Source organism: Haemaphysalis longicornis, unplaced genomic scaffold (assembly GCF_048455015.1).
Source record: "Haemaphysalis longicornis isolate Haplotype H1 unplaced genomic scaffold, Haemaphysalis longicornis Haplotype H1 scaffold_4, whole genome shotgun sequence".
Taxonomy (NCBI): Eukaryota; Metazoa; Arthropoda; class Arachnida; order Ixodida; family Ixodidae; genus Haemaphysalis; species Haemaphysalis longicornis.
In genome coordinates, this window is record NW_027526361.1 from 13,306,738 (window position 1) to 13,332,662 (window position 25,925).

General features: G+C 49.7%; 1 protein-coding gene across 2 annotated transcripts in view; it reads right to left on the minus strand.

Annotated features, from left to right (window-relative positions):
* Positions 1-5,389: 5,389 nt before the first annotated feature.
* Positions 5,390-25,925, minus strand: part of LOC144178276 (uncharacterized) — a 116,038-nt gene continuing 95,502 nt past the window's right edge. The window contains exon 4 of one of the 2 annotated variants that reach the window (XM_077706012.1): positions 5,390-6,706. In XM_077706012.1, the coding sequence (XP_077562138.1) occupies positions 6,618-6,706 (89 nt within the window). In that variant the 3' untranslated portion in view covers positions 5,390-6,617. Of the gene's footprint in view, positions 6,707-15,932; positions 25,850-25,925 lie in introns of those variants that run through there. The other variant, XM_077706011.1, reaches the window with a different exon arrangement.

Genomic DNA, 25,925 nt, shown 5'->3' on the forward strand with positions numbered 1-25,925 from the left:
GCAGCGGCAACGTCCTTGTGGCATTTCAAACTAAATGAATCGGAACATGTGAACGTGAAATTACAACGGAACAAATTTAGTCTGTCAAAACAGGCCTGCGTTCTTATTTATTTGGAGAAGGATGTGATCTTTGATGGTCTGGTGGCCTCTCATAGCACTGAGCAGGATGACGTTTCCCGCAGTGTCCGCGCACGAGAGGGCATTCTCTACGTCTGCAGTTTTTCATGCTATTAAAAAATGGTTGTGTAATGTTCCCACCTTTCATTTTGTTCTATCGATGCGAGCCTTGCGCGAACCAAATATTCCTTTGTTACAACCGATATCGCGCGCGGCTCTTGCAGTGTTGGCTTCGCTATACAAAGAATAAGTGTCACAGGAATGGAGAGTGACCAACCAAAGTTCGTATTTAGTTCGGTATAGCCGATAATTCGCTATAGCAGTGTTCGTTATAACGAGGCTTGAAAGGTTCATAATCATGCGGTCACAACCAACCTCTCAATAAAAGAGGGTCCCTAGATTCCCCATGCAAGTTTTCTGTTTTCGTTAAATCCAGGTGGCGAAATAATATCTCATCATGATTTCTGCAACGCCCTCAGCTGGAAGCAGAAACACAGAAAAAAAAAAACGAATTTCGTACAGAAGTCTGTAGTTTTATCTGGCACCGAAAACTGCAGGAAACATGCCCACTTGGCCACATATGGTATAGGATCATCGGCTGCAAGACGATCCGTAGGGTTATCGGGTGTTCGAGAATGGCCCCAGTCATCTGGTGTCACAGAAAACTGCTCCGCACCAGCACACCAGACATGGTCACGTGCGAGATTTCCCTAGAATAAATAAACGCTCCGCGATTCGTGGAATATGCCGGCTTCCTTCCTCCACTGGCTGGCTTGCGTACCGGCTCACTAAGTGAAGCGGGCAATTTTCTCATTTTATGTTTTCGACATTTCTCTCCTGATAAGGTCAACTGTCAATTATTCGTCCGTGGCCTTTCCAGCTTTGACCAAAGCTCTCACCTAATGACATTTGATTCAATTAGCTGCCGAACAGATGAATGCGGCACCCAATGAATATTCTCGGAAAATTCTAGTCTCTCTCTCTATAACCCAGCATCCGGCCGCAGCATCCACCGCACCACCAGCAACGAATAGGCCAGCCAAGCAGGCTGAGGTGGGAGAACGCTCGTAAACAGCGCCTAGTGAACGGGCCTTTACACGTCCGGTCGTGTTGGTCCGTCCGGAAGCACCAACGTTGGAAGCACAGCATCCGACGCCCCTTCTCACCTACACGCGGCAGCGCGAGAACGGTCTGGCCTCAGCAGATGGGAGTCGCGAACAGAACCTTTTTTTTTTTTTTTTTTCCCCAGGAGTCCGCGCCCTCTCGCGCGCGCTCTTCTCGAAAACTGGCAGGGCAACAAAAACAAACAGGGACAAAACCGCCGAGAAAGGGTCGAGCAGACGGACAGGCCGACGGAAGAACGAGGCTGCCGTGCGTGCAACGGCCCACTGCCCAGGCGTCTCGTCCCGTCCCGCCACTCGGCCACGCGGTGCCCAAAGGATGATCGAGCGCTCTGCTGCTGCGTCACTTCTCTGCCCACGTGCAGGACGCCGTCAACGGGGCACGGAGCAAAGGGCCAAGCGGGGCTCCGTCATTTTCGCGCGCATTCTTACCCTGGTATTCTGAATCCTTCCTCCACGTGAGCCTCTAGTGGAGGAGATCCTTGAAATCGATTTCCCCATGCATAAGCATTGCGGAATCATCCCCTTAGCCGAGTGGAGGGAGCGAATCGAGTGGAGGAGGGACTCAGAATACGGCCCTTAATCTCTTTATCACCCAGCTGCCCCGCTCGAGCTGTTTCCGCTCACGTGACTTAATTTTACGCATGACCGTATACCGAATATTCGAGGATTCGCGTCGCGGTGTGTGAAGTCTGTCAATCAAGGGCGCTGCGCCTTCAGCAAAAGAATATCCCGGTGTTTCAAGCCTACAGCAATGTGTGACACATCAGCAGATTGACACATACCGGCAGAGCTGCTTTGGCCAAAGCGTTACAAAACGGCCAATCAACTTAACCATTACAGTTAGCCAAAAACTGTCATCAATCAATCAATCCCTCCATAAATTTCAAGGGCCCCTGCAATCATAAAATTAATATGCCGGCGCTTCAAGCCATCGGCGGCAGCGAAGAAAGAGCGCTGCTGGGCAGCGTCATTCTGTCAACGTGTGAAGCCCCCCAATAAAGAACATGGAAAGTATTATTACCGCGCGAGAAATAAAACGCGTTGCCACGAACACCCACAGATAGTCGGTGTGTGTACAGCGCTGCAGGCGAGAGCGTTCGAAACACGTCGTCTGCTACCCGGCATAACAAAGCGGCGCTGGCCCCGCTCGAGCCTCTTCCACGAGCATTCACCTTAGCGAATCGACTGCGAAGTTCACGCGTGAGCGTACATGCTTTAACTTTAAAAGTGCGCGTCGCGGGTGTATGAAGCTGGGCAACAAACATGGGCCCACGCAGCACCAGGGATGAGGTCGGCGGGGCAGCTGCCACCGCGTGATATTGCACGCAATTGTGCTGTCTTGAAGTGGGCTAAAAAATAGGAATAATAATTAGACAGAAATCAGACAAACAGCTAGATGAACAATAACACAATAACTAGATAAACTAGATAAGGGTCGGACCATAAGGCTCCAGCACTGGGTTTGGTACGACTTCTCTATGGTGTTAACCAGGCCAAAACTTCCTCATTATACGTGCTTGTACACAACATTATAATCGTGCAACGAGTGTCATTCAGTACAATCACTCTCAAAGTGCTACCATTTTGCCAATGAATGCATATATCCCATCTTTCATTATTGCTGCAAGTTAAATTTGACCAAAATAATCACCCGCCTCTCGGAATAGTGAATCTATACTAACAAATACAAGTTGGCAATTACGAACCGCTGACCGACTCACCAGCGTCCGAAGAGGGATAAACGTAGTTTTGAGATTACGTTTCCTTCCTACGGTCACAATGGGGGGGACGCATTTTCCCCGGCCTTTCAATATTCCTTAGGCACGTAAAGCCATCGCGTTACACGTTTTCGTGCTAATGTTTACTAATACGAATGTCTAACACAAATCTCTAGGTTTCAGGACAATTAACTGCTAACAAAGTTTATGGGCAATATGGAAGGCCATTCTGGAGGCCTTCCAAAGCCTTTGAAAGCGTTGTCTGTCTGTTGATGATGGTTGAATTTTTATGGCACCAGGCCAGCTGGGGCAAAGAGCGCCGAAGCCGAACAGAACCTTTCCAGACAGTGTCAAACCGAACATTTCCAAACAGAACATTGTCTACCTATTAGGCGCACTTGTAAGTGGCCAACTGTCAATTAAAAGTTTCCATGTAGCACACCTATTAAATGTACTGTTAACACTTCTATGCTACTGTCTAATATTGCAAGGTTGTAGTGTTGGTTGTTGCATTTCACGTTTGAGGAGACATGTAAACATGGCTAGTGCTAGGCTAGCTAATGTTCATCGCCTTGTTCCGCCACCTCTGTCACAGGCTCATCGGGATGCAAACTTGTAATTGGGAACACTACAGCTCGCTTCCAGCATCAACTGGGTTGCGGCCATCTTGCACTGACGTCACTGCAGCTGCCCTGCTGTTGGTGCGCTGCGTACACGGTGGAAGCCTACCTCCTCTGCCGCTCTGATCTCCAGCAGCAGTGAGAAATTTGAGAGCGATGCACCAGAAAGAGACGTAATGTCGGCATGTGCAAGCCATGTGTAGCATCGTACACAGAACCCTGCTGGGCGAAAAAGTGCAAAGAGCGCTTTGTTCCATGAGCTTCCAATATCCCAGTCAGCGCACAGCGTGCCTCGTTTGAGTCTCAGCCGTTATCGAGGAGACAAAAGAAGAGAGCCTACAAAACGACCTGTGCCAACACTGCAACATCGGGCTTCGCTGTTGCCCTCAATCGCCTTTTCATGAAACCGCTAGCGTCTTCTCCTCGCGCCTCACTTTAGGATCTGTAGACGAAATGGCGACGCAACAATGACAATCACGCGGGCATGACTGAACGCGATTCCTCCGCAACGTTGTGCGAATGTGCGCAAAGCGTGTCACGTACGCGTATTTATGGCGATAAGCGCGCAAAAAATAGAACACAGAGATAAGCGCGGAAAGCTTCCACGATCGTCAGACGCGCGTGTAATTTCTTCCCGTTCTCTCACAGCGGACGAAAAACTGTACGATCAGCTTTTCCTAACAGTATACGCGAATTCGTCACCCGAGCTCACCGCCAGCTAGAACACATTCCCTCTTTCCCTCCCCCCTCCCTCCCACCCCTCTCTCTCTTTCTGCCTCTTCTTTTTTTCTGAGCAATGACTTCATCAGGGGCGGTGATCTGAGTTCTGCCTGTTTCGAAAGCTTCCGTTCAGCGTCCGTTTCAAGCCACGACATAGTCCGGTTGCACGGCCTCTGACGTGTGCGGTGAAGCCCACGCTCCGCATTGCGTGTTTTGCGCCAGAACCGTGTCATGCGCCTTCAACCAATAAGTGCCCGGACGAAGCGGATGCGTTGGAAACTGACACAACGCAGAATTCCGCCCCAGAAATGATTTATACGCGGGACCTGGATGCGCGTCAAGATGCACGGATGTCAATCTGGCAATTTCAAGGCAATAAATAGTCAGTCGTACTTGTTGCAGCATCAAGCAGCCTGCTTCTGGCTTCTCCGGACACGAATTTTATAATGATGTTAGGCGGCCTTTCCTCCAAGGGCGATACCTACGCTCATCTGGTGACAGTGTATCGTATAAACTGGTGACAGTGACACGCCCATTCTTGTTGGAAGAGAAAAAAACTAACTCTGCTATCGTTTTGTCGGTTCGTTTAGGGACACCTTTTTTATCGTACTGTGGTCTATAGCAAAAGCTTTGCTGGAATCAGGCCGTGTACTCCTGGAGCTACAGTTACAGTACTCCCTTCTCAAATGTTCACCAATTTCCCGAAGCCTCCCTATTTATCGCCTCGGGGTAGTCAAACAAAGCCCCGTAAAACCCGCACTGATATGTGGAATTGGTGATTGAGTAATCACAAGACTCCCAAGCCGTCAAGGCAGTGATACCCGGCTTCACCCATGAAGCAAACACACAAGGACTTATCTAGCGTTCTCCCTCAGAGCACAGAGTTTCATACAATTATTGCATGAAAGGCTATGCGTCGCTGTCCCTGAATAGATAGAAATGAGTGTTGAAAAAAAAAATCAAATTTTTGGTGTTTTACGCAACCAACTTCTCTCCGGGGTCCTCCGGATTAATTAAGACCACCAAACATCATTAACGTGCAGCGAAATATCGGCGCACGGGCGTTAAGACATTTTTGTTGTTGTTGTTGTTGTTTCGTCTTCAAATCGAACAACATGCTGCCTGCCGGGCCCCGGGTGCTAAAATGTGTCCTCGCGTTCGTACGCCACGGCCTCTCCACATCGTCAAATGTCCCTTCATCACCCTTCAACTTTATGTTTAGAGATGGATGATGTCGAGAGGCCGGCGGACTTCGCTGCAATAGTATAGCTGCTCCTAGCTTAAACGCCTGGAAGGGGCCTCAATACAGCCGATTTAAGAGCTTGTGCCCACGTGTAAGTGTGGGCTCACATGGTCGATTTCTCGTGCTTGCATGCAACAAACGTACACCTGTCTGCAGGTACCACAGCGTGGTGTCCCCCCCCCCCCCCCTCCCGACGTCCTTGTTTGTAGGCGATATGGATTTTCAAAATGGTAACATACACTCGGCGCTCACCCATTTCGTACGGAGAGAAATTAACCACGAATGGTTCCCGCAGAAAAGCGTTTCGATGCAATTTCGATGTAAGACTAGGACCACCGGCTTATTGTGCGCGCACAACGGCGGCGCGAGTATGACAGCTATGCGATTAATGTTCTAATACTGAGACGATAGCCACAAGTGATGTGTAATTACTATAGGAAAGAAGCGAGGTAGCTAATGGGGGCATTGACGTACCTAGCTGTCCATATCCAAATTCAGTGCGTTACGATACCATTAGGATTTCCGGATAGGCCGCGCAAAGTCCTGCAGAGATCCCTCCCCCAAGCCTCGCATTCGCATACTCAGGGGCACTCACACACCCTAAAATGACAGAGAAGCGGAACAAACGAAAATTTTCCCTCTCGCTTTCTTTCCCTCTCGTCCTCCCACATGGGAGAACAGAAACTTTGCGGTAGTGCAGGCTCAGGTGCATGAAAGAGAGCCCTCGATTAGGCGTTACACTAAATAATCAGCGTCGTTTTTTAGTCGACACTTTCATCCAACGAAACACAGCAGCGCATACGCATCCCCCACTTCGCCGGTAGTCAGGTCTGTGGGCTTGGGAAATGTTGACCAATTGAAAGACAACCAGGTCGACAGCGCTCAGAAAAAAGGGAGCAAGGAGGGCCACTCACCTCGGACGCTGTACTTACCCCCAACAATGAACAGAGGGTCCGGGAGAGCGCAGCGGGAGGGGCGTGTCGGGGCCGCGACGAGCATAGTGTGACCCGAAGAAAGTTAGCAAGTTGTACAGTTAGCTCTCCTTGGCAGATGTAGTTCTCAACTATACAACCTACTACCTCACTTCAGGTGCACACAGCCGAGCACTGGGGGACGCCCGCCGAGACTGGCCCTCCCGCCTGGATGCAGCTTGCCGCCGGTGCACTGCAACGCCGGGAGGAGGAGGAAGAGGAGGGAAGAGCGACTGGGTAAACACGGCTGAAACTGAAGACACGCGCACGAAGTGCCGACGTCCGCGTAAAAACGCCGCGCCCGGCGTCGCGTCAGTGGCTTTCCGGAACACTGCGCGCACGCCCAGACCATGAGCTGGACGGACAGGCGATAGCTCAAAACATTTCGGCCGCCCCAGGTGTCTGGAGGGACAACAGAAGCGGCCGCTCACCTCTGCTTGCAACCCAAGCGAAAGTCAGCTCTTTCGAGCCGCTTGCACAAGGGACGGTGCAACGGCCCTCGAAGCTGGGCCGTGACAACGGACACCACGTATGGCCACGAGGCACTGTCAAAGCGGCTATACGTTGCGATCGACAAAGTTGGGCTGATGGCACAAAAATCCCGTATTGCGTGGGCCCGACGTGGGGACACACCACACACCAGGTCACGTAACATGGAACAGCAGGTCGTCCAGAATGCCGCTCCCGCAAAAAAAATTAAAAAAATAAAATAGTAATAATAATAATCTAGTTTAACAAACGACGTTACCTGTACTAATCGCGGAGCTACGCTGGGCCGACAAGAGCTTCCCACATGTTTCTAGAGCCTGCTCCGACAAAAAGGCTACTCTTGCAAGCTCTCCTCCCTACCCCACTCAGTCATCCGACAGAAAGTAAGTAGCAAACAACAAATAAGGCGCTGCGCCACCCTATCCTGGACGGAACACTGATGCCACCGTCACGGGACAGACAACGACCAAGGCGAAAGGGAAAGAGCACGGGCAGAAGCCTGACAAGGACATCGCTCCACAGAGTTTTATGCAACAATATTGTGGAGGTAAATCTGTCGCTGCAACCGCGCGCAATCGTGGGACTGCTGAGAAATGCTGCATTCTCAATTGGCCTGGATGCGACACAGCATCTTGTGATTCGTCGGCTCATATTCTCCTTCTATCGTGCGCCCTGCGAGTGCGTGGTCGTTCCCAATGCGCTGCTTCGGTGAGAAAGGACTATTTACTTGCTGGAGGGGAGATATGATGCTGCTTGAAAATCATATTTAATCGAGAAAAAACGGGTAGGGCCACTGACGGCGCATCGCGATAACCTTGCGACCACGCCGGAGCAAGCCGCCGCTTTGGCAAGACACACTGAGACAGCAAGCAGATCAAGTAGCAATACGACATAAGCAACAGCCGGGGCAATTTTTTTTGTCGTTTTGCATGAAGCTTTTACAATATTTTTGCCGGAGAAGCCTCTTACGGGTTATACTTTGATATTGATGAAAACAACTATGATGAGTATTTTATTAATAATATTACCGTCTTTCCAGCCACACGCAACTTATGAGCTCTTTTGCGATGCGCACTAAGTAAGAATGAAGCCCTTCCCAGCGGTTCTCATGACGCAAATTATCCATTTGCAATGTTAGTGGGGCATAAATGAACAAAACAATCGGAAAATAATGTGGAGTACGACCTTATCTTGAAGTTTGCATTTTAAATTTGTGTAAATTTTTTGTTTTGGCTGTTTATTTCTTTTTTCTGTTTTTTCTTTTTTCACGCCCCCCCCCCCCCCCCCCCCCTCCCGAAATGAAATCCTGCGCAAGCCACTGCCTACAGATTAGAAATGCGCTGTTCTTCATTTGGAAATCGATTTAGTTCTGACCCAACCATTCTCTGTGTGATTCTTCTTCCCTCGTAATTTGCGCTAAATTCCGCCTTTCGAAGGCGACGTTTAGTTTAGTGGACAGTAAACCAGCAGACCTAGTGACCGAACCCAAATAACTCGCTTAACACGCGTGCAACTTCATTTCGCGATTACATGCGCAGTTGAATGCTTGCTGAATCCCAACCAATTGGCCCTCCCCGCACTGGAGCTTCGTTCGTCTCAACCCGTGCGGGGAAGATCCCCAATTAAGCCCTGCCCACTGCTATACGTACACCGGATAAACATCTGCGGCTTGATCGCCAACTGTGGAGATCAGGATATTGCGGTTACTCAAACACTGGAGTAGGCCGATGAACGAAACTCTCCAGCGCAAGTCTATTGTCCGGTCGCTGGCACCACGAACGAGCTACTATCCTACTGACATTACACATAGCTCCAACACATACATGCACAAAGGCGGCTTCGATTTCATTGCACGACTCGGTAATTTACTCGTTAGGCAAGCTGTTTTCTAGACGTGGGTAAATGTTCGTGATGGCACGTGACCCCTTCCAGAGGTCGCAGTTTTAACAGCGAAGCTCTTTAGCAAATCGTAATCGTTCGTGCCCGCGGTTAAAAATACCAAGAAATTGCCGAGCACGCGCACGTCAGCGCCGGCCTCGCGTCGACCGCCCGGCAGTAAACAAAACTAAGAGAATGCCTAGCGCTCGTGAGTGCGTGCCTCGCGATGACCGCCCAGCGTCCCCTGCGCACGTTTTACAACCCAAGCATACCCACTTAGGGAAACTGTCCAAGAGTGGCAAAAAAAAAAAAGACTCCAGCGTTCGCCGTAATCGCGGCAACGCTTGCTAGGACTTCCTCGGAACGAGAAAGACTCCAGCGTTCGCCGTAATTGTGGCAACAGTTGCTTTGAACGAGAAAGACACGTCATGGCGTACGACCCTCCCAGGTGATATCCAATGATTATAACTTCCACAAAATTGAAAGAAGCTCACAAAAATAGCAACAATCATGAAGCTAAGTTCGTAGCGGCAGCGAAAAAAAGCAAATCGGCTGCAAGACCTTCGTGATGATCGTGGAGGTTTCGTACAGCTTCGCTACCTTTGTCTTACGCGTTAGTGTGGGCTTCCTTCCTTCTTTTTGCTATTAATACAACAAAAGATGGTTTGAGGAACTTTAATGTGCCGCCGCTCCTTCATCAAGTGTGAAACGAAGTTAAAAGCGTCAGAGCTCACTGACGTGACCTATGTAGCTGTGTAGCAACGAAACGGACCACACGCCAGACAGAAGAAGCGAGCGAGACAGTCACGAGGGCCCGGGACAACACGTGCTCTAAACAGCGTGTACGACGATCGCATCCCAAGAGGAAATCGTCGTCGCGCAGCGCGCTTACTCCGCGCCCGCACAAGCCGGGCAGCGTCGGGCGGTTGAGGCCTCCCGCCAAACCACCCAGCTGCTCACTGGCCGGCGGGCATCGCAGACCAAATGAGCCGCGAATTTATAGCCCCCGCTCCTCCTCCGCGCGCGAGTAGCAGATAATCGGCGCACAATTCCATCTCCACTAACGAGACTCGAAACGAACGGCGGAAACGCCGCTTCATCGACTTCCATCCGACGCGCAGCTTGCACGCGCGCGGCCCCCTCCTAACGAACGAAGCTGCGCGTCGGACGTCGCCCCCCTCCCTGGCGCTTGAATCTTCACGCGGGACATTTAAAAACGCGTGTAACCGAGGCGAGGGCCCCCCTCCATGCACGCCACTCGCACTAATAACAGGTTCTGCGCTTGGCGAGAAGCCCGACGATAATGGGGAAAGGGAAACGTCCCGAATCACAGAACAAGCCGTGACTATAGGACACGTGTGCCGTAGCGAAAGTATGGCGAGAGGCCGGCTCTCAAACGCACCACGTAGAGAAGTAATTGAGCCCACCCCTCCCCCGAGGTGGATTAACCTGGTGCGGAGGAAGAATTAGCATTCTCCTACAATGCACCCATGAGCACGATACACAGCTTCCTCTGCGAACTTGGCGATTGAAGCTTTCTTGTCCGGGGCTCGCAACTACCACCCACTGAGCTAACCGGTAAGCGAGCCTTTTGTGTAAGCGAGACAGAATTAACGGACGACTGGACAGGTGGTAGTAGAGTGAGTTGGGGGAAGCGTCCGCAGGGGAAGAATCAGACCGGCCATCTGCGCGGAAGTCGCGGAGTGGAAGGGTGAACAGCGATGACAAGAGGGTCTTTGTGTTTTGTACCAGGCCGTATTAAAAACGTCGCACCGAACTTATTTAAGTTGTACAAAACCAAAGTTAAGCGTGTTTGAGAATTCCTTGGTGTAGCGACAAAGTCTCAGAAAGGGGCATCAGGACATACTAATGTAAGTATTTTCTTTTATTTAGAATTTTGTACTGCGACTTTTGCCATACTTACACCTAAGGCCAGCGCATATTTCATGCAGGCTGACCGAACTTCTTTCATGGTGGAATGGAAAGACCACACTCACCTAAAACCGTCCCCCCCCCCCCCCTTCCCCCATCCCCCAACCGTGTGCTGACGCCAGGTCAGAAGGCCATTACAGCCAGTTACGAGGTACCTCTTCCGAAAGTTACTTCGTAAAGACAAAGCGAATTAATTTTGTACATCATTTGGTCACCGCAGACAAAACTTGGGACTGTCACAAATATCCGAAATGTGCTCTATGCTGTCGAAGCGCGAGTCATCGCCAACTCCCCCAACGTTCAAGAATGAAGAGGCTACACGTAATGTCATGGTATACTGTCTTCTGTGATGCTAAGGGGCTCCTGCTACTTTAGGCGATCCCACACAAGACAATGTCAACTAGAGAGAGATATTCCACCATCTTGATCGCCCCGCGTGAGTCAATCAATGTAAAGAGCCAAGGAAAGCTCACAGCAGGCCGTTCACGACAATGTACGGGTCCACATGCCGCGTCACTAACCCTTTGGCAGCCGAGAAAGTGAGTACGAACAGTTCTATCATCCACCGTACTGTCACTTTAACAGGCAGTCAGAACAGGTCAGCACACCAGCTGACGGGTCATTAACTGTCCTGAGTTCTGAAGAACTATCCGCGTGGGCAGCGGTTTTCTAGTGATGAAGGCGCCAAAATCCGCGGTTACATGGCTGCGACAGAAGCGCGTCGAACCCGCCCCATAGGGCAGCGCAAGGGAGCGCCTTCAAGTTTGTCGGTGCTGGCGCAGTGACTTCGCTGCGTTTCCGAGCGGATCCTTCTGTGTGCATGACGTCCGCGTTCCAGAAACTGGGTTCGCTGAGCTTCTCTCGCAGCCATGTAATCTCACCGGAGGAAGACCGGATGAAGCTGTGTGGCGGCTACACTCAGAAACATAAAAGCGAAACTTTCTATGTCTCACTGATGGCAACGTTGCCCCAAAACGCACTGCAGGAAAGTTAACTTTTTCTGGCGATGATGTTGATCGTAGGTTAAGCAAAAGATGGTTGAAACGCGAAGCTTCCTCTGGTCGAAAGCCAATGTTTTCAAAGTACAAAGTCCAAGTCCAAAATCCAAATCGTTACGCCCAAAACGCACTGCAGGAAAGCCAGCTTACACAATGGGTTGCTACAAAGGCACATAAAGCGCCTCAAGAAAAGAAAAAAAAAACGCTTCCCGTGAATGGAATCTAACCTGTCCCCGTCGCGTTACGAAGCCGACGTCTATCTGACTGCGTCATTCCGACACGGTCGAAGGAGTTTGGATTTCGGACATCGACTTTGACTTGGATTGTATGAGAGAAATGTTCGCGTTTTAACCATACGTTGTTTAATTTAAGGAAGAGGCTTTGGTTATTTTCGGAACTGTTAGCTTTCTTACCTGGGTAAATAACTTTATAAACACCTCTCGTAAACACAGCAATTTCCAGACCAACACTGCAGCGGCAGTTTCAGAAAATGTATTCTCCACATCAAAAACTTTTACCAGCCCAACAGCTAATCTGCATGTTTTTTGGGTAAGTTAGGAGTTGGACGACCACTCGCACTCCCACAACAATTTATGCACTGGAAAGGTGAAGGGAAATCCCCTGAAAATGGCTTTTCGTACAGTGGCTTACAGCCAGTAATCTATCATAATACGCTGCGTTTCCAGCAGGTAGAGATGTAAGTGCCAATGTAGCAATGAAGGCTAATTACCTGACATCTAAGATGATAAAACCAATTTACAGTAAAAAGGTGCCATGACGAACCTCCAAGCCGGTAATTTGTTCAACCATTTGGCATGCGTGTTCATTTGTGGGGGAAGCCAGCACGCAGAAATGAATACGTTGCTTTGGTAGCCTTACCTCTTATCGTTATATCTCGCCCAGGTTGTCTTTTGGTGTTAAAACGAAACTTATCGGCCTTTAGAAGGGGTAAGGGGAACGGGGCTCAGGGGGAATCTGACCGAGTGCCGTGCACGCGGCCTCGGCTCTGCCGCCCAACACGAGCTCGTCCCCGAGGTTGGGGCTGTCCAGGATAAGCCTCGTAGGCGTAGGAGGGGGACGAGGTGGGTTTTTTTTTTTTTTGAGGGGGGGAGGGGGCTTTGCGAAAGCCCCCGAAGGCACAAGATCTCCCGTATTCCAGGCACATGACTTCAGTTGAAGCTCTGGTACCTTTTACACATAAGTAAATTCTGTTTGGCCGGGTCATTTAATTGTGGGTTGGCATTCTAGCTTACTCTAGGAACACTCGCTCATCGCCGACTGGGCTGAAGAGTAGACAGGATGTTGCTGAAAACGCCAAAGTCGGTTGAGTCTGCCGCAAGTTGGAGCACTTGCCGAGTGCGCGGTTTTTACTATTTCTTTAAGGGCACGGTAGGGCAGGGCAAGCGACGCGCCCTGCTCGCGCCATCGTTTTGTGGCAACACCGGGCGGGTTCCCGTCCGGTTGGACGAGACTGCGGTCAGCCACACGTTTCACACTCGCCAACTGGCAGGAAATGGGGAGAAAGAGCAAGGTAGAGTGCAACAAAAGAGGCAGTCGCGTTTCCATGCTCCACAGCATGCTGAATAACCGCAATGTCTGGGGCCTACGGGTGATGACACCGGGCGCCTAAAGGCGAGTCAGCGGAGCCCTGCTGGGGACATTAGGACGAGTAAACGCTCAGTCAGTCAGTCATACGCTATGCCTGTCGGTGATAAAAAAGAACGATGTAGACTGAAAGATACGCAGGTATTTGAAACAGAATCTTTTGTCCGAGCTTTGCTGTGCTCAGCGGTGACGTTGATTGATTGATCGATTGCGGTGCTTCCCCTGCCGAGGCTATACACTTGCGCTATGAGGCAGCGCCGTATTGGAGGGCTTCGGATTAATATGGACGCACAATCTCGACACACGAGCCTCCTCGCTTTTGTGCTGCACGTTGGAGAAGCGTAATTAAGACTACCATGATTTACCGCAATATACATCGCTAGGCCAGCTTTAATCCCACCTCCCACGCCCTTGCAGACTGGTATTCGTATCGGTTACCGTTGGCGACTGCATCAATTTCAGCCATATTTACTGAAGATATTTTGTAGAGACAGTACTGAAGTTTACCTTAGATGACCTCTTTGTGTTGAAAAGGTCGCATACACCTCGGCTCTTGCAATTCCATCTGCAACGGTGCAGTGCTCCCAAATTACCCCAAAACAAGCATGGTGCCCCAAAAGAGCTGCCATTTAAAAAAAAAGCTTGGCCTCCACCAGCATGATTTGCAATGTCTAGATGGCACGGCGCGCCGAGAAAAACAGTGGAGAAGGTAAAGCATATTTTTTTTTTTTCGGCTCATGAGACATAAAAGGCTTTCATTCTAAAAATCCGCGATTCATCATTACATTTCATTCAATACCTAAAGGTAAGCCGTTTCTCCTTATAACTGTTACTGACGCAAACGTTTATAATTGAATGTACTGGAGTCTGTCGCCTCGATATAAAAGCACAGATTTTATTGTCATTATTTCGTCCACCACCACATTTGTTTTTGTTTTTTAACGAGGACAGGATTTTTTTTTCTGGGTGGTTCACACGCACAAACCCATCGTCAAACCTCGCCTGCTCGCTTACTGCTGCGGCCTCGAAGCGCAAGTCGAAGCGGCTGTCCTCGCGATATACGCGAGCGCCTCGGCAGTCGTCGACCCGCAGCGGTATTTATTGTTTTCCGCGAACCGGCGCGCCTCGAGGTGTAAATATAAATTAGACGGGGCCGTAAATTGTGACGAGTAGGCCGTAATGACGAGGGAGGGACCACCTGTGCATAAGGTCGTGGGAGACCACCTGTCGAGAGAGAGAGGCAGAGGAAGTAATTACTACTGCTCGCTGCGCGGGCGGATTCGCGTTCCTCTGCCCTGTCCCTACGAGGCGGCGAAGCACACGACGAAATCGCGGGGCGAATCGGTGTAAAAATGCCACTTGAGCGCGTCCTTCAACCGAATTGTCTGCGCAAGCAGAGCAAACATGGAGCTTACGCTCCGGTATACAGATGCGACCTTCGGGCCAATCAGACGACACGGAAAGTTAGAGACGAGACTTTACGACACAGCAAGCGACATCGTGGTGAACATGCCACGCGGTTGAAAGCAATGTCCCTATAATCCCAACCGGAAAATCCGGAGATGATGATAAATATCTGGAGGCCACGCGAACAGTTCGCTCTATCTCATTTCCCATGCCACTCGAAATTGACGCATACCAGCTTCCCACCTTTGTGTTTTCGGCACTGTGTTTTTCTCGGAAGCGAGAGGAGCCAAGGTAAATCCGTAAATGCGGCAAAGCTATCTTCAATCCCTAGCTCACGGTCCTAATAACTCAAGCGTGGGCGCTGTAAATTAGACCGCCGCCAGTTTGAGACACGGTGTTCTGTTTAATAACAAGAACTCTATGAGGGACCGTTTCACGTCGAAAACAGTGATTTTCTCTCTCTCTCTCTCTCTCTCTCTCTCTCTCTCTCTCTCTCTCTCTCTCTCTCTCTCTCTCTCTCTCACACACACACACACACACACACACGCACACACGCACACACACACACACACACACACACACACACACACACACACACAAAAAAAAAGCGTGCATCGGAAGGAAATCGATACCCAGCACCGCCCACCAGTGGCGTGGGTTTTAGCGCGCCGACGCAACGCAGGCGATGAGGCGCGCCGCAGTGGAGGGCTCCGTATTAATTTTGACCACCTGGGGATCTTTAACGTGCGCCGAAATCTCGTGCACACGGACGTTTTTGCTTTTCGCCTCCATCAGAAAAGCGGCCGCCGCGGCCGGGAATCGAACCCGCGACATCGTGCTCAGCGGCGGGTCAGAAATATATTTCTGGAGGTGTTATACGCAACTAGGAAAATAAAAAAAAAACAATAAGAAAGAGAGCCTGCGCCAGACGCCCAAACAATATATGTCCGTTTTTGTGCATGTATAAATATCGGGGGGTGTTCCGACACAACACCCCCCCCTCCCCCTGGTTACACCCCTGCTGCACGTACACGATTAAAATAACCCCCCCCCCCCTCCCCCCGCTCACCCACCCTTGAAAAAATATCCTGTATCTGCTGAAACGCGAATCAGAACCGTCCTTATGTGCGAGCACGTTATTTTAATACCGAGAGCCAACCAGTTCCAAGAAGTCAAATCGTCCCCGCACGTGCTGCTGCTGGAGCTTAGACGAGCGGGGGCATTGCTCCTCTTCGTTCACAGGTGCGCTGTGCCGAGTGGTGGCATTCCTCTGTTTTGGCGAACGACGCGTTTTGGTCAAGCGGGAAGTTCGGGGCATAACCAAGGGCGCCGTTCGCGTCTGTTCGGCCGCGGGGTCAGCGCGGGAGAAGTGTCAAGTGCGCGGGTGCGTGCCCGAGTCACGTACGGTGTCCCGAGGATGACACCTGTCAGGCGTGTCTTTGCAGTGCGTCGACCGGCTCGACTGTGCGCATCTCGGCGGCGCGACTCATTCCGCGCGGTGAGTGACATCACTGCGCGGCGGATGCCGACGAGACAGGAAGGAAGGCAAACGTCGCGTGCTGCTGCGACGACGACGCCTGTACGTCGCTTCCCCCCGCTACACAGACAGGCATTAATTGGCGGCTACGCCGGCTTCGTGCAGGTCAACACGAAGGATTTTCCAGCAAGTGTCGCGTTTAAAGGTGCTCGGTTAGGACGTTACCCGTACGCGTATTTGTCGTTTCGTGTAGGGCAGAGGCAAGCAACGCTTAAGTTCGCGAAACGAACGGGTCATCGCGCTGCCTGCAGCTTGGCCTTGCTCTGAACCTGGCCATGAATCTCAGCACCCGTGACAGATGTGCAAGCACAGAGTGAAACGCTACGAGAGAGGCGACTCAGCTGATAAGAGCGCACCACAGCTAACGGCCGTTTCACCACAACCCTACAGATGGCGACATAGCTAAGTCTCCGATGGTTGACCACGCCGCCAGGCCGATGTGGCATCTGGCGCGCGGCACGGTTTCGCGGAGCCCCCGTCGCCCTATGGCGCGATTTGACCGCCGCCACGCGTTGTCTAGCTTGTTTTTTTGGGGTTTTTTTGTTATTTGTATCTGAAAACACCACTTTCACTTGTCAGCGCCTATTCTGAGAAAAATTTGGGAGGTTTTTACCCGCCGAAGCAGCACCTGGGCAGTAGTGGAAGAGGGCTACGGGATTAATTTGGTCCACCTGGGGATCTTGAGCGCGCATCGAAATCTCGACGCCAGGCTGTTTTCGTTCTCCGCCTCCATCAAAAACAAAAAACAAACAAACGGCCGCCGGGGTCTATAATCGAACCCACGTCTTCGTGTTCAGAACAACATGCCAAAATGTGTCATAATGCACTTCACGTGGAAACTAACTTTGTTTCCACGTGGAAACTAAGACTGCCACCACAGCGTGCCACCAGTTTTACGATTCGGGCTGCACGTCTGCGTCTCCTAGTAAAACATGGTGGAAGTAATAAGGGTACCGAATTTCCCGAGCACCAATCATGCTATCTATTATATGTAAAATATATTATCAATTTCTTACTTGACCAAGTGTAGGAATGAACGACCTCAATTTTACCCCGCATATTTCATCGCTCGATCATACCACCTGCTCTGACGTAGCTGGTATGACCTGTCTACAAGTGCCTTTACGCTGCTTTTCAACAACAAGGATGGCAGCACGCCCAAGTCTGCTTAAATAAATTTGTAGCCTTCCAAAATTGCCTGCTTAATAGAGGTGAAAAGCGAAAACACCCGTGTGTCGAGATTTCGGCGCACGTTAAAGACCCCCGTGATCGAAATTAATCCGGAGCCGTCCACTATACGGCGCGCCTCACAGCCCAGGTGTTATAGCTTCGGCACGTAAACCTCACAATCAATAAACAATTGCCCGCCTCACATGCCAAAGCCAATTGAACTTTTGGCGATAACACTATGTCTTACAGCGAAGCTGTATACATGGCTCACTCGTAAAAATTTCGTACAGTCTGCGGCAAAACCAACTTTCTCGTGAATGCTCAGCACCTTTCAGTCCAGTTTAGGTATCCAGGAAATATTCGCTGAGCAATCGGTAGTGTGACCTGCCCTGTGAACACGAGTTTCAACGGGAGGAGCTGAGTTGCAGAAAACGGTTGTAACAGACGTTGTACCAAAATTATCTCGAAGCATTATATCAAGCTGGGCTGATTACACGACTATACATGGACTTGGGGGATTTTCTCAGTCGGCATCACGGATAGCTATCAGTCGTAGTTTTAATAGAAATAACATGAAGCCGCCGATGCTAACCCATTTCAGCCGCATCATAAATCTGCCGTTGAAAGGACAGCCCCATATTTGTTGGCTAGGACAAAATGGTAGACTTTAAAAGTTGGATTAGCTAATTTAGAATTATGCGAAATCGCAAGTAAAAACAGTCGTGTTTTGTTTCTTGCACTCGTTGGGTCTGCGCACAGGGCAAATACGCTCCTAAATAAAACATTGTCAAATTGAAATTCAAAGCGCCTTTGTAATTTATTTTATGCCATTTTTATTGGGATATTAATAACTTCCCATCATGCGAACAAGGGTGACCGCCAACCATCTCTTCTCGTCTCGTGAACTAGTGGGTGCGTTCGAACTAAGCAGCACGCAAACACGGGTTGCTTTCACGTCCGCAAGTGTTCTTTCTTTCTCTTTGCGTTAGCAGTCTCTCTCAAATACCACAACGCAAAAAGTTTCATGCCTTATGGTTCCACAAATAAGTCCAACTTGCGAAGTTGCGACATTTGATTGTTATAGTAAGGTAAATGTAGATTACGGTCCGAAAAAAAAAATCGCAAAGGAGAAACACAACCGAAAGAAGTGGCCTAATTCAGCTTTCAAGGCAGGTCTGGCAATCAGCTTCAATCACACAAAACCAAAATTAACAAAAATATAGACATCTAAATTGGTGCAAATGAAAGCTCTGCCTAATCAAGCGCCCTCAAGTTCAAGTTCAAGCTTATTTCACTTTTTTGCATAACATAAACGAGTACAATGACAAAACAGGTCCCGAAGTTGAGAACTGTCGGGGGACCTCGTTACATAACGTAATTTTAATAGAACAAAACGCAGCAAGCAGTTGAGCAGGTTTTAGAACATCCTAAAACATAATTAGGACAAGCAAAAACAATATATCGAACAGGCGGTCAACAAAAAAATATATAAAAATAAAAATAGCGAATAACTAACGAATTCCGACGGTGTGTCCAGTCCGGTGCCATCGACTACGCGACGCGTAACAAAAACAAGTTGAAACGGTGAAGCACAGCAAGAATGCTCACGCGTTAATAAACAATTCTCAGAATTTCTCCAGCTTTCTTCTTCTTTGAAAGGCCTTTATGTCCCTTTCTTTTCCTGTCGGCAAATCTATTTCCCTCCCATGCTTGCAAAAGATGTCGTAAGATTCCCGCTAAAGCGCCTTTTGTAGTCTAGGCAGAACAAACAAAATGCGTGGGTTTCAAAGATAGACCCAACGTACCGTCGTAGACATTGTGCGACGATCCAAGATGAAATAGACCCAAGGTTCTATTCCAGTGAGGAAATTGTAGAGGCGATAAGAACGCCTGACGACAGAGGCGACGACAAAGATTCCTTAAAATTTTCGAAAGGTACTGGTGAGCAACAGCCATGAAGTAACACCCTATGTGGGCCGGGCATGCGTGACGTCGTTCACGTGACGAGGAAGAGGAGGGGAAGGGGAAGACCCCCAAAGTAAAATTCTCCGTTGCTTGCATCAGCATCCTGTACTTCTACACCAGTAACAGACCGAAGCAATGAGTTGAAAATGAGCAAGCATGCTCGGGTCGCCTGCTGTTGCGAGTGCGTTGCTCACGTTTGACTGGCGCTTCGTTTCTCGGTTTCTCGTTTCGTTCGGCAGATGGCGCAACGGAACGACGAACTCCGGCAGCGGCAGAGAACGATAGCCCGAGCTGAAACCTGCGGCGCGGACAGGAGCGGAGCAACGCCTGAACGTTGGGCGCACGGTAACTAAAGCAAAAGGGCCCATCTCCCCGCGAGGGGGACTCGAGTAAATGCGTCGCATAGGGGGTGGGTGTATTGCGTTAACGTTTAGTGTTTGGGGAGTTGGTGGTAGTGAATGCGTTGTATCAGCAGCTTCTTGACGTAGTTTGGATGAGTCAAGGATATAAGGCGCGTTCGTAGCCTTTCATTCTGTGTCGGTTTTGTGGCGCAGCGGGAAGAGCACCATGTACCTCGCGTTCCGCCCACAGGTAGTGAATGCGTTGTATCAGCAGTTTCTTGGTGTAGTTTGAATGAGTCAAGGATATAAGGCGCGTTCGTAGCCTTCCATTCTGTGTCGGCTTTGTGGCGCAGTGGGTAGAGCACCATGTACCTTGCGTTCCGCCCGCAGGGTCATGGGATCGAAACCAGGCGCCGGTAAGAATTATTTTTTTATATAGTGTAGGGGGACGGGTGCGGACCTGTTGTTGAGAGCGAGGAGGGTAGCGTGATGCGGGAGACGAGGAGTGGAGGAGAGGGCGCACCTGGAACGGCTGTTGCGGACGCCGAGGCACGCCAACGCCGGGTGACATCGTGAGTTAAAGAAATTCTCTGCATTTAAAATGGAAAAACGAGCTGGTTGGTGAACATCCATGAGTGAAACTTAAGCGCAAACAGACACAGGGACGAGAAGCGCTGGTGTCGTTTCCCTTTCTCGTCCCTGTGTCTGTTTGCGCTTAAGTTTCACTCACGCATGGTAACGTCTCGCTCGTCGCTGTCGCTCTAAGAACATGATAAGTAGTGCGAAATAAACCAAACACCAAGGAGACGACACACGCTCGCTCGTGAGTTCCTTACGGCCGGCCAGACGCGAGCGACGGCGACGGCATGTCGCTCGCTCGCGGCGGCAGTGAATCAATTAGCGGGGCCGTTGGTGTCAAGTCAATAAAACTAATGCATTGCCCCGTAGACCAGTTGGTCGACCGAAAAACTCGAAAAAGATCTCTGGACACACGGCGCATGCGTGAAACCGGGCCTCCATTGTGTCAGAAAAGTTACTTGAAAATCGCGAAGGCACGGTTCTAGATAAGACAATACACGCATCGATAATAAAGAAGGAGCACAATAATATACATTTTCTCATAAACCACGTACCGGTATACATTCAGATCGTTCGTACATGCGTTTACTTAGTGCGCGAAAAATCGTCGCAGGGGTTCGTTCCTCGTTTGCGATTTGGTGTCTTTGAAGATTTGACGACAGATTAAACGCGCTTTCAGCGAAGGTTTTGACACAGTTTTGCTTTTAAGCTTTCGCGCATCTCTCAACTCTCTTTAGGAAGGGGTGGCAAAGTTTTCGCTCGTCGCTGTCGCCCACACTACCTGTTTACTTTACCCATCGAGTTACGTTTTTCACGTCGCTCACCGAAGTCTCTGCATGCGGTTACCCCTTAAAACACAGACTTCACGGTGCGCCCGAAATGTATGAAAACAGAGGTGGTGCACATAATATGCGCAACTGTACTATCTTAGCTGCACCCTACACTGAACCATGATTCCTATTTTAGGTGATTTTTACTTAAGCGTACCGCAGTATCTAATTACGTCCAACCGCAACATAAAATGTAGTCCATTCATACGCAAAGCTGTTTTGCAGGCCAGTTCGTTTACCTCAACAAAAGCAGCAATAAAGCTCTGCAAGGTACACACATGCAGGGCGTAGAGGACTTAAGAGAATCATCTATGAAATAGCAGTACAATGCTACATGCATGCACACTTTTAAAGAAATCTGACATTGGCAGTGACGCCTGTAGAATTCGACTGTTGAGAGTACATCACGGCCTATAATCGCAGAGAGCAAGTTCATAGGAGCTGAAAAATAACTGCACACAAGTGGTACGCGAAACACGCCTCTCGCTGTACCTTACCGAGGCATTCTAGTGACGCGTATTCCAGTTATATAGCGTGTGCGCCACATGTGAATTCATCATCGCTATGACCTTCACGCCTTCGCAGGGCCCATCTTGACGCTCTGCACCTGCGCAAGCGCAGCCATGCACTACACAGGGGACTTGAAGTGAAGCCGTCTTCCATGCTGCGGCCGTCATCCCGAAGAGGCCGCCGGCCAACTCGGACCCGTAGAAATGAACTTGTGCTTCACATGGGGGCAACACACAAGTTCGGATCTACGGGTTGGAGCGAGCAGTCACAAGTCCTGGGCGCCGGCGAGTGGTTCTGGCTTGCGCGCCGCGCGTCCTAGGAAGAAGCGCCGTGAGGTCGAAAAAACCAGCCACTGAAATGCAAGGAGCTTCACATGCACGCCTGTTTCGCAGGCTATAGAAGGACTCCGTGAGGTAAATAGCGTGAGGGAAATCCAGTTCTCGTTCAATTTTTTTTTCGTGCGATGATAGTTCCAGTGCACATGCTAAAACTAAAATTTATAAGTTGTCAGCACTTGATAATCATATCGGTGCCGCCACCCCAGCTTACGATTCCTCGGATCGTGTCGTCACTAAACAAAGCACAAACAATTCATTCACTGGCTGAAATAGCTGTACTTTTATGGATAACAATAGGGTTACTATTGTTACACTGTTACGTTGTGAGTGAGTGTGCGACTGGGTTATTCCTTTGAATAAAAGCTATACTCTTCTGCTCAGTCTACAGTTTTCATTGTATTATTCCTTCCTTGGTCAAAAACTTTGCTCTTGGAGGCAATTTTTGCTACATATTTGCGCTTAATATTGTACAAAAATATTGTGTGATTCTTGACAGTGCCTGCGCTGCTAAAAATTCCGCTAGGGACAAACAAACAAATATCTATGTGTCACGGCTTTCAAACGTAAGACATACGTGGCGATTCTTATCTATCATTCATTAGATGGCCATAGGGCCCCAACGCAACAACCTTCCAGTACGTATCTCAGGACGCATCATCATGAGCCCCTGATCCCTAACGTGCGCGCCTAAGTAACGGCTGAGATCACCGTAAACAGGCGCAGCGGAATCTAATAGAAGAGACATAACAATAAGAGCGAAATCGACATTTCACCCCTTCTCGCATGCAAGGACCGCGTCCTTCAAAAACACCTCCCCCCTCCCTCCCCCCTTCCCCAATTTTTTCTTCTTTGAATTCAAGCTTTTATTCACCGTGGTATTTACTTCATGGTGCAGCGAATGAGACTTACAACTGCTTAAAAAACGATACCATCGGTCAGAACCCACGCGGTGTACAACCAGGCAGGTAAAACAAAGCTGGTGAACGGTTCGAGCTAAGGACGCACAAACACACTCCAAGACAGGCAGCCGTGAAGCGTGAAGGGCACGCGAAGCAGGGCGAATAGTGCTTTGACCGGGCAACAGTTGGATTCCGCGACTGAACATCTGGCTGCAACGGCGCTTGCAAGAAATGATTGGTGTGACCGCGACGGTCCTAGTTTTTCTCCTGCTCAGCAACTATATTTAACACGCATGTTAGTTCACAGCAGACAAAGGTTAGCCGAGGCCGGCATGCTTTGCGAAGCCGGCATGTTAGTCGAAGTCGGCGAGCGTCGAGGGTATAGACCGTTTCATCGGGCGAGGGGCAAACGTACTCTCGGACTCAGCGGCCGCGGCGCGCGGACCGCCTTTTCCCCTCTCTGGAGTGTGCGCGCCGATCACGGCGGGCCTGGCGCGGCTGCTTCCTTTGCCTTGACTACGCTTTGTAGGCATCGCGCGTGCGGGTTTACCACTAATTTACGCATTATTTTAATAAAATGTTGCTAATAAATGAGCCATACTAGCAGTTTGTGAGTTGCGCCCTTAATAGCAGACAATTGATTGATTGATTGATTGATTGATTGATTGATTGATTGATTGATTGATTGATTGATTGATTGATTGATTGATTGATTGATTGTGGGGTTTAACGCGCCGACGCAACGCAGGCGATGAGGCGCGCCGTAGTGGAGGGCTCCGGATTAATTTAGATCACCTGGGGATCTTTAACGTGCGCCGAAATCTCGTACACACGGGCGTTTTTGCTTTTCGCCTCCATCAGAAAAGCGGCCGCCGCGGCCGGGAATCGAACCCGCGACCTCGTGCTCAGCAGCGCAACGCCTTAACCACTGAGCCACCGCGGCGGGTTTAATAGCAGACAAGATGTTTGGCAATTTTGTTCTTCTGAGTTCTTTCTGTACTCCTACCTTGGAGTAGTGGCAGAAAATTCTACCTTCTTTCCAAACTAAAATGGGTAACTGAAACTTGCCTGTGCTGCAGATGGTATTAGTTATTTGTTCTTCTGAGTTCTTTCTGTACTCCTACCTTGGAGTAGTGGCAGAAAATTCTACCTTCTTTCCAAACTAAAATGGGTAACTGAAACTTGCCTGTGCTGTAGATGGTATTAGTCCCATCTCCACTGCTGCTGCGGTCACACTGCGGCATACCCGGCTCCAAGTATTACGTGGGCTGGCGTTGGCTATTTTCATAGTGACTAGTACCTCCCTTCCCTAGGTTGTCCCTTTCCCCAACCAATCTGAGCGAAAGAGGGGTGGGACTACTGAAGGGGATTCCACCTCCATTCTTCCCCCTTCCCCGACGCGGGCAAAATAAAGTTGTTCACTCGCTCACTTCAGCCAAGAGTTCAATCTATTACCCAAATATGATGTCTCTTTGTCGGCAACATCAAACCTAGATAAAAGCAACGCAAAAGCGAAAGCTTGTCCGGTTGCCCAACGGCGGACGCTTAATAAGACGCTTAATAATAAGTTGCCCCACGGCGTACGCTCTCCAGGAGCTGTGTTCATTTTATTTATGTTGTACTTTAGTACTGCAGAGCAGCTTGAAATTCTAGAGAGAGGAAGTTTTGTTTATAGTTGGCGACAGTGGTGGCTGAGGGTGAGGTGTTGATAGATCGATAATATTGAATACAAACTATGTAATGTGCCAAATACTTCGTAAGTACACCCAAAACTACCTGTATTAAACCCTGCAGGGATATGAAGCCAGAAGTATGCTACACTGACGTCGACACGCGCTTCTGCTTGTTGCCCATGGGCGCCGGGCGTATCACGGTTAGATCGTTTTAATAAGCATCCGTTTTTGCAGTAAAGTAATACAAATACCCGCTTTACGCGATTCCGGACACAGACACGCAAACAAAAAAATTGTGACGAAGTATTACAAACATATGTTCGACACGGCATCGTTTACCCACCGCGAACCACGCTACCTTGAGGCGAATTTCAGCTCCACCGCAGCCCAAAAAACTGCCAATTTAAGGCAGATCGCTTAAACTGATCCTATTCAACAACTTTCCAATTTAAAGTATATTACGGAAAAGAACGTACAACGCGCTACAACGAAAAATTCACCGAGCCGCCGCTGGCACCCATGCGCCGCGGAGCAAACGCCCAAGCCAGCGAATCGGCCAGCTACGAGAGGGCGCTGAGCACGCAAGATGGCGGCGCCCTCGTTGGAATGGTCTATACACGAGTCGAGAAAGAGGCGGCGGCGGTGGAAAGGAGTATAAAGGGGGGTTGTAACCATGCTCCCTCGGTAGATGGCCATGCTTCCCTGTGTAACACTTAATGTGGGGAATCCCGCTTACAGAAACCAAGCTTACGCCGATCCTCAAGACCTCACCTCTGAGCACAAATACTTTGCTGAGAAGACATTCTTCTGGGGCAATGTAAGTCATCTTGCGTTAAAATGTGGAGGCCCTAGAACCTGCGTTTAACACGAAAGTGTTTTATTCCCCGATACACGAAGATTTCGCTGACGTGACATCCGTCACGGAAGTGACGCCAGTACATCGAAGCAAGCGGCCTGTAAGGGGTGCACCCCTGCACACAGGGTCTTCTTGCAGGGAAGCAACCTTTAGTACTAAAGAGTACGTTATACTTTGGGTTGTTCGTTTTCGGGTTTTATATTTTAACACGAAAGTGTTTCATGCTGCGATACCCCGAGATTTCACTGACGTCATATACGTCACGGAAATGCCGCCAGTACACGTTTGACGAAGCGACCCGCCAGCAGGACGTCGCTCTCCAAGCACACCTGCAAGACAGCCACCGACCCGCAAATCATGCTCAGCTGCAGATTTCGCTGCACATTTCACTTTCGCGTTTTACTG